Genomic DNA, 15,755 nt, shown 5'->3' with positions numbered 1-15,755 from the left:
ATGCCTTTCTCCATGTACATACGGATAACATCTGTGCACTTTTATGACGTTCGTTCGTATGTGTGCCCGTTATAATACGATAGCAACATCTGTCTTTTAAATGTGATTGTGAGGAAGAATCTCCTTTATGGAATGCAGTTTTACATGGGGTGGGGGGTCTCGGGAGGACTCGGTTCTCAAAACGGGAGTACTCGTTACTTAGGACGGGAGTATTCGGTACTTAAGAAAGGGGTTCTCTTTACTCAAGACGGGAGTACTCGGGACTCAAGACGGGAGTACTCGGGAATCAAGACGAGAGAACTCGTTCCTCAAGCCGGGAGTACTCGGGACTTAAGACGAGGTTACACGGTACTCAAGATGGGAGTACTCGCTAATCAAGACGGGGTACTTGATCCTCAATATGCGGGTACTCGTTACTCAAGAGGGGAATACTGGTTACTCAAGACGGTAATACCCGTTACTCAAGGCGGGGGTAATCGGTTCTCAAGACGGTAGTTCCCGTTACTCAAGGCGGGAGTACTTGGTACTTATGACGGTAGTACTCGTTACTCAAGCGGAGAGTACTCTTTACTCAAGACGGGGGTACTTGTTACTCAAGACGGGAGTACTCGTTACTCAAGACGGGAGTACTCGTTACTCAAGACGGGAGTACTCGTTACTCAAGACGGGAGTACTCGTTACTCAAGACGGGAGTCCTCGTTACTTAAGACGGGAGTACTCGTTACTCAAGACGGGAGTACTCGTTACTTAAGACGGGAGTACTCAAGACGGGAGTCCTCGTTACTGAAGACGGGAGTACTCTTTACTCAAGACGGGAGTACTCGTTACTGAAGACGGGGGTACTTGTTACTTAAGACGGGAGTACACGTTAATCAAGACGGGAGTACACGTTACTCAAGACGGGAGTACTCGTTACTCAAGACGGGAGTACTCGTTACTCAAGACGGGAGTACTCGTTACTTAAGACGGGAGTACTCGTTACTCAAGACGGGAGTACTCGTTACTGAAGACGGGAGTACACGTTACTTAAGACGGGAGTCCTCGTTACTTAAGATGGGAGTACTCGTTACTCAAAACGGGAGTACACGTTACTTAAGACGGGAGTCCTCGTTACTCAAGACGGGAGTACACGTTACTCAAGACGGGAGTACACGTTACTCAAGACGGGAGTACTCGTTACTTAAGACGGGAGTACTCGTTACTCAAGACGGGAGTACTCGTTACTCAAGACGGGAGTCCTCGTTACTTAAGACGGGAGTACTCGTTACTCAAGACGGGAGTACTCGTTACTCAAGACGGGAGTACTCGTTACTCAAGACGGGAGTACTCGTTACTGAAGACGGGAGTACTCGTTACTCAAGACGGGAGTACTCGTTACTTAAGACGGGAGTACTCGTTACTCAAGACGGGAGTACTCGTTACTTAAGACGGGAGTACTCGTTACTGAAGACGGGAGTACTCGTTACTGAAGACGGGAGTACTCGTTACTGAAGACGGGAGTACTCGTTACTGAAGACGGGAGTACTCGTTACTGAAGACGGGAGTACTCGTTACTGAAGACGGGAATCCTCGTTACTACAGACGGGAGTACTCGTTACTCAAGACGGGAGTCCTCGTTACTTAAGACGGGAGTCCTCGTTACTTAAGACGGGAGTACTCGTTACTGAAGACGGGAGTACTCGTTACTCAAGACGGGAGTCCTCGTTACTTAAGACGGGAGTCCTCGTTACTGAAGACGGGAGTACTCTTTACTCAAGACGGGAGTACTCGTTACTGAAGACGGGAGTACTCGTTACTTAAGACGGGAGTACTCGTTACTGAAGACGGGAGTACTCGTTACTCAAGACGGGAGTCCTCGTTACTGAAGACGGGAGTACTCGTTACTTAAGACGGGAGTACTCATTACTTAAACGGGGGTACTCGTTACTTAAGACGGGAGTACTCGTTACTTAAGACGGGAGTACTCGTTACTGAAGACGGGAGTACTCGTTACTCAAGACGGGAGTACTCGTTACTGAAGACGGGAGTACTCGTTACTTAAGACGGGAGTACTCGTTACTTAAGACGGGAGTACTCATTACTTAAACGGGGGTACTCGTTACTTAAGACGGGAGTACTCGTTACTCAAGACGTGGGTACTCGTTACTTAAGACAGGAGTACTCTTTACTCAAGACGCGAGTACTCGGTATTCAAGAGGGTGTTACTCCTACTCAGAAGCTAAAAAATTAGCATTATATGCTTGCGAACTGGAAGTCGTACCCTGTTGCATATAATGGTCATAAACCCGATTGTATTTGTATATTACGCTGCTTAAAAAGGCATACCATTATGCCATATCTCTGTTTTGAAATAAGACAAATCAAATATAAAAGAAAAGAACGAGAACACCAAATATGTTGGATTCCAGTTTCGACGATTTACAGAAAAATATAGCTTGCTGCTTCGTTAAAACTGAACCCTAAAACATAAACAAATCTTTCAATGAAAGCTAGATACTATATTTAGTTCAGTATCTCGCAAATAACAATCTAAGAAATGTTAAATTGCATTGTGCTCCTTAAAAAATATGTCTATCGATACTGACCCGGTTGCTTGTATTCGACTCCAAACTCCACCCATAGTTACTTCCCTTTCAGAACAGTTATAACTGCCACCATGCAAATCACGCGACTATATATATTATCGGTCAAGTTTGTAAAGAATCTTAAATTTTGAATATTTATTTTTCATATTTCAACCTTAATTCACATTGAATTTTAAAATCAACATTTAAAAATGTATATATAGCTGAAATCCAGCTTTTTGCGTTCATAGTAATAAATTATATTCTACTTGTCAGGGGAGATAACTGGGTAAAAAGTTTGATGCGACTCCACTTCGATTTTTTGCAGAATTGAATTTCACGAGCCTCTATCAAGACGCTTGTAGATTTATGATGCCTTTTAAAGCCCCCAATAGGGTATTGACGTACGGTAAAATGCACATTTTACTCAAATAGAATTTCCGCTTCAATTGTGTAGTATTTGCCATGTATTTTATCTACTAGTATTTGTTACTAATATTTAGCCTTTCTTATAAATTTAAGTATTTTGGAAGGCATTTGAGTTACCAGTTTGAAGAAAGATAAAACTAATGCATATCTTATTACGAACAAAAATTCAAATCAAAAGACGAACTCGCATACTGAGGGATATTTCTTTTCATTTCATTGGTCAACGTCAAATGATTGCGGATACACGCGCGTTTACGGCCGTACCTAGGCGTTTACTTACTAAAATTGTTTAGTAACTTTCACAAACCATTATACTCTTATGTAGTACACATGTTTCTTAATTATTTATGAACTCTCACTGAAACCCCGTTTTTATGACAAATATTTGCCCCTCGGGAAAATATTTGGCCCAAGGGGCAAATGCACCCAACTGGGCAAGTTTACCCTTTGGTTATTTTTTAGACGCGTTAATGTGCCCATGTGTATATTTGTCCCAGGGGGCAATTGTTTGTCATAAAAACATGGGGTATTTGTTACAAAACAAAAACAAGGCCATTCAATGTGAAGAGTAATAAACTCTGGCCAATAAATCGCCAATATTTAGAAAGAGTTCAATAGGGTGTTATTTACAGATCATTTTGAAGCCGCATAAGTGAAGACATCATTTGTTTCTTGAGTAAGTTTGCTGATATGAGAAATCACGGTCTACGTTGTGTGCCGCGTGATTTTGGGGTTGTGACCCTGTTGAATTTACACACATATCTGCCCCTAGACTGCAATGTGGACTCTCGGAGTTCTGTTGAATAGCTTGTGCAAGACCAACAAAGTCAAACTTGTATGCGTATCTCTTGCCATGTACTTTTGACATAATGTTTTTGTCATAGTAGTATCTGAGAGCCCGACTTAGCTTGTCATAATTCATGTTGGGCTTGCTCTTCCTCTCTCCCCAACGTCTGGCAACTTCGTCTGGGTCAATAAGCTTAAATTCGCCGTCTCTGCCTTCCCAAGAGATCGTGGTGTAGTTTGAGGCATCGGCGAGTAACTCGAGAAGAAACTGCCACAGCTGAATCTGCCCCGAGCCTGCAAAACAACACACTTATATATTCACGGTGAAGAATCACGTGACTTCAAAGGGGTTCTCACATGGCTCACCACGGGTCACAACCGGTGTTAACAAACAAGTAAGTGACGTTAATTTCTAAATAACTTTTTGATTGAAAATATATGTAAATATTTCTTAGCCTTGACCCATGGTGACCCAAGTGAGAGACCCTTTTGAAGTCACACTGATAAGCATTGACATATTCCTTTCTTTCTTTGTTGCCATTTGTACTTCTGAAAACAACAGAAAACATTTACGGGTTCAAGGCAAGAGTCCACTGAGAGATCACACGAAGGGAATAACAGCTGTCGGGAGCAATTACAGTTACAAACGAGTCTGCCAAGATGGTGTTGTCAACTTCCTATGATAGGTTTGGTGGCCAGACATTATAAACTCACCAAGCTATGTAGATGAGCTTCATACACTGGGTGAGTACCTAAATCGGACCAGTACCTAAATATGGAACACCCGTTATAAAAGCGTTTTTCCATTCGCGATCGGTTTATTTACGATTTTAATCAATAAAGACGCTTGCCTTAGATGCAAGTTCCAAAGAACACGATACTCCGGTAAGTATTTCAAATGCTGCTATCATTCAAAGTATTTCATGTTCAAATGTTAATACATGGCTCGCGGGGGAATAACGTTCATGCTTGCCACAATCACAGTATATTGGTACAGTCTGTACCAGTAAAATAAATTATTAATTTATTAAAACAAAACATGTAGCAATAATTTTAAAATATTTCAAAAATAGTGCAAAAAGTGTTCCGATTTAGGCTCTCAACCAGCATAGTTAATCGGCAAAATCATTTCATCATTATTATTTTCTTAATTCAACCTTTAAGTTGCACTATCACTGATTGACAGTTTTTACATGTTTTAAAAAAATTGTTTCAAAATGAGCTGATTTTGGTCTTAATGCATTCAATTCAGTCATTTTAAACAACTCACTATAGAACATTTCTCAATTGTTTGGAAAACTGCCGAAAATTAGACTTGTCTTAAGGCGTTTGTAACCGCTTTTAGACATACAATATCAATTTTCGAACGTAAATATGGAAAACTGAGATCTGATCTTTTGTCAACAGTCTTATATCACTGGTTTCCAGACATTTGCACAACAATTGGCTCATTCAAAAACAAAAACATAAAAAATTGTCAAAATGATCATTCTGTGAGAGTGCAGCTTTAAAACTATTAGGAGTTAGGTTTAATTATATTTTTATTGCCTTTTTCTTCAAACAATTTCAATGTTCACAACAAGAATACAAAATACAAAGTACATTATATATTCAGTGATTTCAGAGATAAGTTTTTTTAAAATTTTAACTCGAAAAAAAAAACTATTTTATTGTCATTAATTGCAAAAAAAACGCTTTTTTATATATAGTAGAATCTCGTTGGCTCGAAGTCGCTTGGCTCGATAACCTCGTTGGCTCGAACTGAATCAAAAGGAACGATTTCTCAATAGTGAATGTAAGTATTATCGCTTGGCTCGAACTCTCGAGGCTCGAGGTATTTTCGCCGGTCCCTTGGAGTTCGAGCCAACGGTGCGACTGTATTCTTCCTCTACACCTAAACTCTTTCAATTTTTACCAAGTAATTTCGGATCACCACGCCTCCCTTATTCGCATATTTATGTTTTTGATACCTTAAAATCATTATCAGTTACCATATCATAAAATGAGTAATAAGAATAAATTTCCCAAAAATGAATTCTTTAAACGAATCTTAATTATTGTGTCTTTGAATTGTGTAATTAATGTTTTAGTGTAGTTGTTTATGCATTGATATGTTTTGTTATGTATGAATGTTATTCATGTCGGAAAATAGCTTATTAAGCTTATGTTTCTTGTTATCATATATCAGACTTTAAATAAAGATTATAAGTATCTTCCATGGCCGAGAGTGTAAGATAGGTTCATTCCGACCCGAGCGCAGGGTGTTTTGCGGAAACGAGGTTTACCAAGTTTCCGCAAAACCCTGCGCGAGCGGCTATGGTAGATGCTTTTTCTCCCACCTCAGTTAAACAAATTTAAGTAAAAATGTATTTTTTGCTGGAACTCTTTTGTACTTAGTGAAAATAATTTCGTATATATATGTGATAGCACGTTGTTATCTTGGATATGCGCGCAGTTATCCAGTTAATGATAATAGTAAAATCGGTCTTTTTTAATAGTTCTAAGGAAAATGAAGCATTATTTCTTGAATGGTGCGTGAAAACTGTTTTATGGTGACATTTGAAGCGAGAAATAATTAATTAGCGTTCTAAATATTACCATAAGACAAAATTTCCTTGATGCTACTGACGACAGTCTTCAACAAGGGAGGTAATTATAATGTGGTGACCGTTAAAAAGGAGTTCCATACGGGCATTTTATCTTCGCCCGTGGGCAAGATAAGAATATCTAGCATGGTTAAATTATTGGATCTACTTATCTGACGTGGGAGAATATTGTATCTTGTATCTTGTATCTTAAACTCCTTTATTTTCGAGTTTTGGTTGTGTATCTAATATTAAATTAAGAACTTATATATTGATATGTTATTGCTATTGTCCTCTTTCAGAGAGAAAATAAGACTTGGAAATGAGGTAGCCTATTTGACACAGATTAGTGTTGGTGCTAGTATAGTCTTTGTAAAACGAACTGATGCTCTCGCTATCTGCGCTTCTTGATTGGATGCAATGTATTGCTTTATTTATTTTATATGTATGTATGTTATATATACTCATCAGATATAATTCGGTTTATTTGGTGTGGCCATCTGTGTATATATTATAATGTTTGTGTTTGGCAAAAGGCATGTATTTACTGACATTGCCAATGTACTGAAACTTAATCTGAAACTGTATTCAATTGTATAACCGATTAGAAGAGATTCGATTCTGGATTAAATCAGTGATCCAATCACGTCATTGCAAAGTCAAGGGAAGAAACTGGCGTATGGTTCCTTTTCGGTCAAAAGGAACACCTCGTCAATATCTGCCAGTTGAAGAGCCTCGGATGTTTGCCGGTGTATTTGTAAAAGTAGTTCGTCAAATTTATAAAAAAAAATATTTTTTAATGAAATGTGTTGCCTTAAAGTGTAATTACTGTAATGAAGTTCAAATTGATTCCCAGTAAAGTGTTTCATTAAGATTCCTAAGAGTAAAGTCATTAGGCTTAACTGCTGAATTTACTACTCGATATACTTGCAGCGTAGTAAAATACAAGGAATACTGACATTATAAACCATTCATTAACATCCCATGTTGCTTCGAAGGAAAATGGCCGAGGAGTTCCGATTGCCCGTTCGGTATGTTAAGAAGTGCACGTTCCACATATCGAATGAGACATTAAAACAAATCTCCAACAAGTAAGTAGACACCACAAACGAAGGGGAGACATAATTATAAAATTTACATTGGACACGACAGGGAAAACGACTCGGCAAACGAAATGCAACGATGCAATTACCAGGAACGAACACATAATTTGACTCTGTAATAGACCTCGGTTTGTCTCATTTGCCAATGTCAGATTGTTGTAACGTAAACATGCAATATGACGCACAAACATATTAACTTTATATACGAATGTAGCACGGAATGTGATGTTTACATTGTAACATTATGTTGTACTGACCTTGGTTTTTGAACATTGACGTTCGCAATATGTAAATATATAGAAACTAAATGAAACATGAAACTAAACAGAATCATATTTGTGTCAAAAAATCACGTAAATACAACTGTATGACACAAAATCACTGCAAAACGATACGATATAACATTTGCTGAGAATGAAAAACAAAATGACTCTTCAAAAATGGATGTTAAGGGCGACGCGACGCACTTAGCTGGCTTGCAGCAGTATAATCATAACTTGTATATTATCTATTATTATTATTATTATTATTATTATTATTATTATTATTATTATTATTATTATTTATTATTATTATTATTATTATTATTATTATTATTATTATTATTATTATTATTATGGAAGAAATGCAACCCACTTTCAGAACGTGTGTAGATGTCATTTAGTGCAATTTAATTTCGGTGTCTGTTGTCAGATCAGGTGTAATAGTCTAGTAACATTTCAAATTTTAATTATAAAATAGGCGTTATATTTAATATTTAAGTTTAAAACAGACGCATTCAATTTAATGTCAGTAGTTAAGTGGCAACAAAAGACAGAAACTGAGACACATTCATACTAACGACGTGCTTAGAAATCCCCGTAAAAACACTGGCTAAGAACCTTTTCCCACAACTAATGGGCTTAAACAGCACATGGGCGAGAACAACTCTACAAAAGCGTATGTTCGCCATATCAGCAAGAACAATGCTGCCACAAATGTGTGTTCACCTCATGTCCTAGAACAATACTACCAAAAATGTATGTTCACCTCATGTGCTAGAACAATACTACCAAAAATGTGTGTTCACCACAGGCTAGAACAATACTACCAAAAAAGTGTGTTCACCTCACAGGCTAGAACAATACTACCAAAAAAGTGTGTTCACCTCATGTGCTAGAACAATACTACCAAAATGTATGTTCACCTCATGTGCTATAACAATACTACCAAAAATGTGCTAGAACAATACTACCGAAAAATGTGTGTTCACCTCATGTGCTAGAACAATACTACCAAAAATGTATGTTCACTTCATGTGCTATAACAATACTACCAAAAAAGTGTGTTCACCTCATGTGCTATAACAATACTACCAAAAAAGTATGTTCACCTCATGTGTTAGACACCACATCGGCTAGAACCACACTTCCGCAAATGAGCGTGCACCACATCGGCTAGAACCACACTTCCGCAAATGAGCGTTCACCACATCGGCTAGAACCACACTTCCGCAAATGAGCGTTCACCAAATCAGTTAGAACACTACTTTCACAAATGAGCGTTCACCAAATCAGTTAGAACACTACTTCCGCAAATGAGCGTTCACCATATCGGCTAGAACCACACTTCCGCAAATGAGCGTTCACCACATCGGCTTGAACCACACTTCCGCAAATGAGCGTTCACCAATCAGTTAGAACACTACTTTCACAAATGAGCGTTCACCAAATCGGCTAGAACACTACTTCCGCAAATGAGTGTTCACCTCATCGGCTAAAAGAGTACTACCAAAAATGTGTGTCCACATCGACTAGGACAATTTTATCACTAATGTGTGAATAATGTTACCATTAATGTGTATTCACAACATCATTTAGAACAACACTATCACAAATGTATGTTTACTTAATCGGCTAGAACAACACTACCACCAATGTATGTTTACTTAATCGGCTAGAACAACACTACCACAAATGTATGTTTACTTAATCGGCTAGAACAACACTACCACCAATGTATGTTTACTTAATCGGCTAGAACAACACTACCACCAATGTATGTTTACTTAATCGGCTAGAACAACACTACCACCAATGTATGTTTACCCAATCGGCTAGAACAACACTACCACCAATGTATGTATACTTAATCGGCTAGAACAACACTACCACCAATGTATGTTTACTTAATCGGCTAGAACAACACTACCACCAATGTATGTTTACCCAATCGGCTAGAACAACACTACCACAAATGTATGTTTACTTAATCGGCTAGAACAACACTACCACAAATGTATGTTTACTTAATCGGCTAGAACAACACTACCACCAATGTATGTTTACTTAATCGGCTAGAACAAAACTACAACAAATGCATGTTTACTTAATCGGCTAGAACAACACTACCACAAATGTAAGTTTACTTAATCGGCTAGAACAACACTACCACCAATGTGTGTTTATTTAATCGGCTAGAACAACACTACCAATGTGTGTGTACCCTATCGGCTAGAACAACACTACCACAAATGTGTGTTTACTTAATCGGCTAGAACAACACTACCACAAATGTGTGTTTACTTAATCGGCTAGAACAACACTACCACCAATGTGTGTTTACTTAATCGGCTAGAATAACACTGCCACCAATGTGTGTTTACTTAATCGGCTAGAACAAATGTGTGTCAACTCTATCGGCTAGAACAACACTACTACAAATGTGTGTCAACTCTATCGGCAAGAACATCAATACGACAAATGTGTGTTTACTTAATCGGCTAGAACAACAATACCACACATGTGTGTTAACTCTATCGGCTAGAACAACACTACTTCAAATGTGTGTTAACTCTATCGGCTAGAACATCAATACGACAAATGTGTGTTTACTTAATCGGCTAGAACAACACTACTACAAATGTGTGTTAACTCTATCGGCTAGAACAACAATACCACAAATGTGTGTTAACTCTATCGGCTAGAACAACAATACCACAAATGTGTGTTAACTCTATCGGCTAGAACAACACTACTACAAATGTGTGTTAACTCTATCGGCTAGAACAACAATACCACAAATGATAAGTGTTCATCTCATCGGTTTTAAATGTACTTCCATAAATGTGTGTTCACAGCACCGGCTGATATAAAAGGTTAAAAGTGAAGCAGTGTTATGTTGCACGTTCAAATATCTCCTTTGAATTATGAAGGTTGAAGCACTGAGAAAGTCGTTCGATATTATTATGAAACATTTGTGGTTTTATTCCAGACAAATTACTTAAACTTGAAAATAAGATCCACATTTCTGGTAAAAGATATGTTTAATAAGTTTAGAATGTCAATAACGTATGCGTGTGTATTTAAAGAATCTGGTCATTAAATAAGCTAGCGTAATAATTGTAATAATATCTATCAGGACATCCTTATAACTGGATATCTGATTATCGCTAAGAATATTATATAACGTTGTCAGTATCTCCCAATTTGTAGAGACACGTGCCAAGAACCTCGAGACCATGAAAAGTACGTTGGAAAAAAATGTTGATAATGAGGGACTTTTACATTTATTTCAAAATAAGGTTGTCATAATTATTCTATAAAAAAGAAACATAAATGCTTTATTGTAGAGTTTATCTCGTTATATTGCTCCAAAGAAGTAGTTCGATATGGTGAAATTATAAGTATCTTCCATGGCCGAGAGTGTAAGATAGGTTCATTCCGACCCGAGCGTAGGGTGTTTTGCGGAAACGAGGTTTACCGAGCAAACACTTAATATAAAATGTTGTTAAACTGGTTACATACTCAATTTATATTGTCATTTAATATCATCTCGTACGTTCTTTGTATATTGGCAATGTTCTAATTGAGTATGCTGATAAAACGTTGACTTGATCAGCTTGTAATGAATATTACACACAACTAGCATAATATAAATTATTAGCATAAACGCGGCGTTTAAATTGTGATATTGACAATATTAGAAAAAGACACTTTTAAACTAGGTTTATCTAGGGTTCATTAAGTAATTTATTTGTGAATAAGTAACCTAAGGTAGCGGAACGCAGCGAAGCAAAAGTGGTTTCTTATTCACGAAGAAATTACTTGATAAATTCTAAACCGACTTGGTGTTTGCCCTTTCCAAATGGCATTAGCCTTAAAATGAAACCGTCCTATCAAATAGATCTGTCAATAGTTGCATGGCGGGACAATGCTTTAACGTTCACACTGAAATTGCTCCTTTGCATAGGCAAACACAGTAGGCGCGGGTATATGCGCATGCACAGTTATAGCAATACTTTATCATGAAGAGTCGTCTTCATTTATCAGTAATAATTCTTCACCAATAAGAAACTAAACATTTTTAACCAGTTTTGGTGGCCTTTTTGAGAGGCCAAGAAAATAGGATCTAACACACGGAACTAGAAGGAAATCTTTCCAACTAGACAAAGCAGATATACCTGAGAGGCCAGGAGAATGGGATTTTACACACGGAACTAGTAGGAAACCTTTCCAACTAGACAAAGCAGATGTACCTGAGAGGTCAGGAGAATGGTGTCTAATAAACCAAGAAAATTGTACCTAAAATACAAAAGAAGTAAAAAAAAATTATAACTACACAAAGCAGCTAAACCTGAGAGGCCAGAATAGTGGGGATTAACACACGAAAATAGTGGGAAACCGTAACAACTAGACGAAGCAGATACATCTGAGAGGCCAAGAGAATGGGGCCAAACACACGAATATAATAGGTAACTTTTTTACAACTAGACAAAGCAGATATACCTGGATTTGCTCGCCGTATGTCCACTAGATCGCCTCCGTGTCGGTACGGCATCAGATGAGGAAAGTAGGGAGGAGCATAGTGGTCACGTTCGTAACATTCTTGAGGTCCCATGGGTGACGGACCTGTGACAATTTATGTGCTGGTGTTAAATGATTTAAATAAGATATGTATACTCGTTCTTACCACAAAATTGTTTTTACAACGAAAGTTAGAACAAATGCTTATATAATCATAAAACGAAAGTTCTATATTATTATTATTATAAGGTACTCAGTATTCAAACTTCATAGCCAGTTTACGATAAATTTCAGATTCAATAATCGCTTAAGTATAATGAAGATTTTCAAGTCAGGTTATTTATTGTTGCATCGTTATGCATTTTGTATGTTAACAATGAAAATAGTTAAGTCATATTTTGTATTCTTCATGTTTAGATATTAAGTACTATATCACTGCATTGTACAGCAATATATAGAAAAGTTGATAATTTTTAAATGTTATGTGTAATAAAAATATGCCATGTTCTGTTCTGTTCTGTTCTGTTCTTAATTCCATGACCAGAAAACAAATACCACTAAGCAGCGCATAATAAACATTATGATATTATTTTACACCAACTATAATTAATTTGTGGTAACATATATATTATTCACATATCGAGAGTTCTAAACAAGGTACTTATCGATAGTTATTGAAAAAAGAGATGAGAATAGAACACAAAATATCAACCTTCACACTCGTTCGTTAGTTCCTCTAAACCTTTCTGCTCTAAGATATTTAAAAGTAAAAATGTAACCATAATTGTATTTAAATCAGCGCCTTGAAATAGGACACCCTTCTCTTCATTGATCGCAAGTTCACTGTGTTATTGCACTGATCTCAGCGCAAAATTTTGCCTAAAACTGTATTACATTAGCGTCATTTTTATAAAATTCAATTTCCAGAAACATTCCAAAGCCATTTACATCGACTGAAACAAATTCTATTGCTGCCAAATTGAATCGGTAAGAAATGTTATTGAACTCTGGCGGACATCACTAGGTTATCGTACAATTTAGAGGGACAAGTCATGTTAAAAGTGAAGACTCACAAAAAGTCGCAAATTCGTATGTGGGGTTCAAGATCTGTTCAGTAAATGTGACATGTAAACAATAGGAGAAAGCTGTTGACCTCAGTTCTGTTTTTCCTTTTTTAAATATGTAAGATGTAGACAAAAACAAAAATAATACGAACTCTTTTTTACTTACCGAATGGACTGTCGGAGACAACCATTAATGAATGTTTTCAGTGGTGCAGCGTTAAAATGTAGTATTCGTCAATAACAAAAAATAAGATAAAAATATTTACAAGTCTTTTCCATCAATATAAAACTTCAAAAAATGGTATCATATTTACCACAATAGGACGTCAGGGATTCATAGTTTCTTTCGGAAGAGACTTTGGCATAGCTGTTCAGAAGGCCAGAATAAGGTGTGCCGAAACATGCGCAAAGTTTTTCCCGTCCAATGTATTCGTGACAGTCAGCTTGCTCGTTAGAAACTCTTCCGTTGCGGCAAACGGTCGTGTTAACGCCTGGTACAAAACCTTCCTTGCCATTATGTAATTCAAACGTCTTCACCGGTGCATCGTTCGCTTCATTCAGCTGCCTCCCAAATGAGTCTGTATTTGCTGAATATCTCTGTCCTTTGGCGGAAGCCTTTTGCCAGCTTGGTATGGTAGGTGCAGACGTTTGCAGTTGAACGTTTCCCGAAACTACGCTTTGAGACACGAAGGCAGGGTGAGCGTATTGTATCCGTGTCTTCGAGTCAAGATAAACATCATTTCTGTTTGGAACGAACCATTCATTCCTTTGAAAACTCTGTGAATCAGGGCGGAATATTACAGAAGAAAAAACGTATAAGTAGGTAGTTATAAAAAGGCTGGTTGATTATTACAATAAATTGTTTTCTTAAGCAACCAGTGTTTGCAAGTACGCTTTAATCCAACAGTTATTAGAAAATCAAATTTTATTCCAAAGACTTTAAGAAAAAAATTGAACACTTTTTTAAACAATACACTAAGTCTTAGTCATTTTGAATTAAACGAATTGCTTCGTAAGCATGTAAGCGTGTCAACGAAATATAGTTAAATGTCGCAATTTACTTAAATCTCCTTAAATAAATGAAAGCAGCGAGCTGATGTCAGTACATAATACAAAATTCATTGGTTATTTCCTTTCTGAAATTCTTACCATTTTGCGTGTGTCCGGAGTTGACGCCTTATCCGGATCTCCTCCACATTATGTATCCCCCGGTTTCCGGAATGAGGCAGCATTGTCAACTCGGTTTGCTTATAAACAGGTTACAACAGATATAAAATAATTGATTTGCAAACGTTGAAGGATCTTATCAAGCTGTAATGGTCTCTATCGTTTGTCCAATTAATAGTTCATTCATAATTGATGAGGAGGAACAATAAGTTTCCTTCGTTGTCAAACTAGATGCTTTCCAAGACATGCAACCGATCGGCTGAGAACGTGCTAGCCTTTTGCTAAAAAACCCACTTCTTGGCAACGGTTATGTATACTTTAATAATTTTGATCATACTCGTCTTAGATATCGGCTATATAATTACAATATACCAAAAGGCAATGGAGTTTTGAAGTTTTGAAAGCAGTACAATACAAACTGTAGGGATTAGCCCAACGGTGAATTACTGATCTTATGATACACAGATAAAAGAGAACAATATCTAAACAAAATTTTCAATTCATAAATATTAATATTGATTCTCCAAATTAATCCCTTAAACCCGTACCCCCTCCTTTTGTTTAAAGAAAACTAAAGTGCTTATGAAGGTTTAGTCTCAATGTATAATAAAATAAACAGAATATTTTACCCAATACAATTTATCAATTTTTGGACATGTTTTATTAAAAAATCGGTTTATATCAACGGAAGCTTTATCAATCTGCCTCTCATCAAAGAGATCGAATCGAATCCAACCAGGGGAACATTCTCATTGCTTCTCAAAAAGAACAGTGCTGGTTTTTGCCAAGGAAATGGACACGAAAGTGACTGATATCACTTTTCAGCTGCTTTTAGCAATCGAACTTTAACAATTTGAATACTAACTAAATAATCAATTTGCCTTCAAAAACATAGCATTTGTCACGGATTTTATTTCATAATAATTTTTTATCTTTTTAAAATACAAACGATAATAAGAAATATCAATGCATTTTTCAGTAATCGACACAGATTTGTTTTGTTTTTTTTTTTATTTTTCAATGTTAAGAAATATTATACAACACAGCACATTGCAAACATATGTAGACATATCATTGAGATATTTATAAAGTATACTTGTTATTTGTATTATGAATGTAATACTTGTCTTTTAAGTATTGGTATATGAGTGACGTCACATGCAAAAACATATTGTACAAAAATGTCTATATTGAATTGTTGTTGATTATTCAGTCATTGAAACTAAGAACACTTAAGAATATGGAAAGTTTTTAAAATATATCACATTCTAAA

At 36.8% G+C, this 15,755-nt stretch overlaps 1 protein-coding gene across 1 annotated transcript; it reads right to left on the bottom strand.

Annotated features, from left to right (window-relative positions):
• Nucleotides 1-2,813: 2,813 nt before the first annotated feature.
• LOC128244885 (uncharacterized) lies at nt 2,814-14,524 on the bottom strand. Its single transcript, XM_052962994.1, has 4 exons — nt 14,465-14,524; nt 13,630-14,092; nt 12,234-12,356; nt 2,814-4,073 (listed from the first exon to the last, which is right to left on the bottom strand). Exons 1-4 carry the CDS (start codon nt 14,465-14,467, stop codon nt 3,655-3,657), a joined length of 1,008 nt encoding a protein of 335 aa, XP_052818954.1. The 5' UTR covers nt 14,468-14,524; the 3' UTR covers nt 2,814-3,654.
• Between the last annotated feature and the right edge of the window lie 1,231 nt (nt 14,525-15,755).

The sequence above is a fragment of the Mya arenaria genome, chromosome 8 (genome assembly GCF_026914265.1).
Source record: "Mya arenaria isolate MELC-2E11 chromosome 8, ASM2691426v1".
NCBI classification, from domain to species: domain Eukaryota; kingdom Metazoa; phylum Mollusca; class Bivalvia; order Myida; family Myidae; genus Mya; species Mya arenaria.
Note: the sequence above shows the minus strand (reverse complement) of the source record. Positions and strands in the feature narration are given on the sequence as shown.

Bases quoted from the DNA above. Each gene is read 5' to 3' on its own strand.
- LOC128244885 (XM_052962994.1), bottom strand. The intron at 12,357-13,629 runs GTAAATATGATA...AAATTGTCACAG, and splicing joins ATCCCTGACGTCCTATTGTG to GTCCGTCACCCATGGGACCT. The intron at 4,074-12,233 runs GTATATCTGCTT...GTTGTTTTGCAG, and splicing joins CATACGGCGAGCAAATCCAG to GCTCGGGGCAGATTCAGCTG.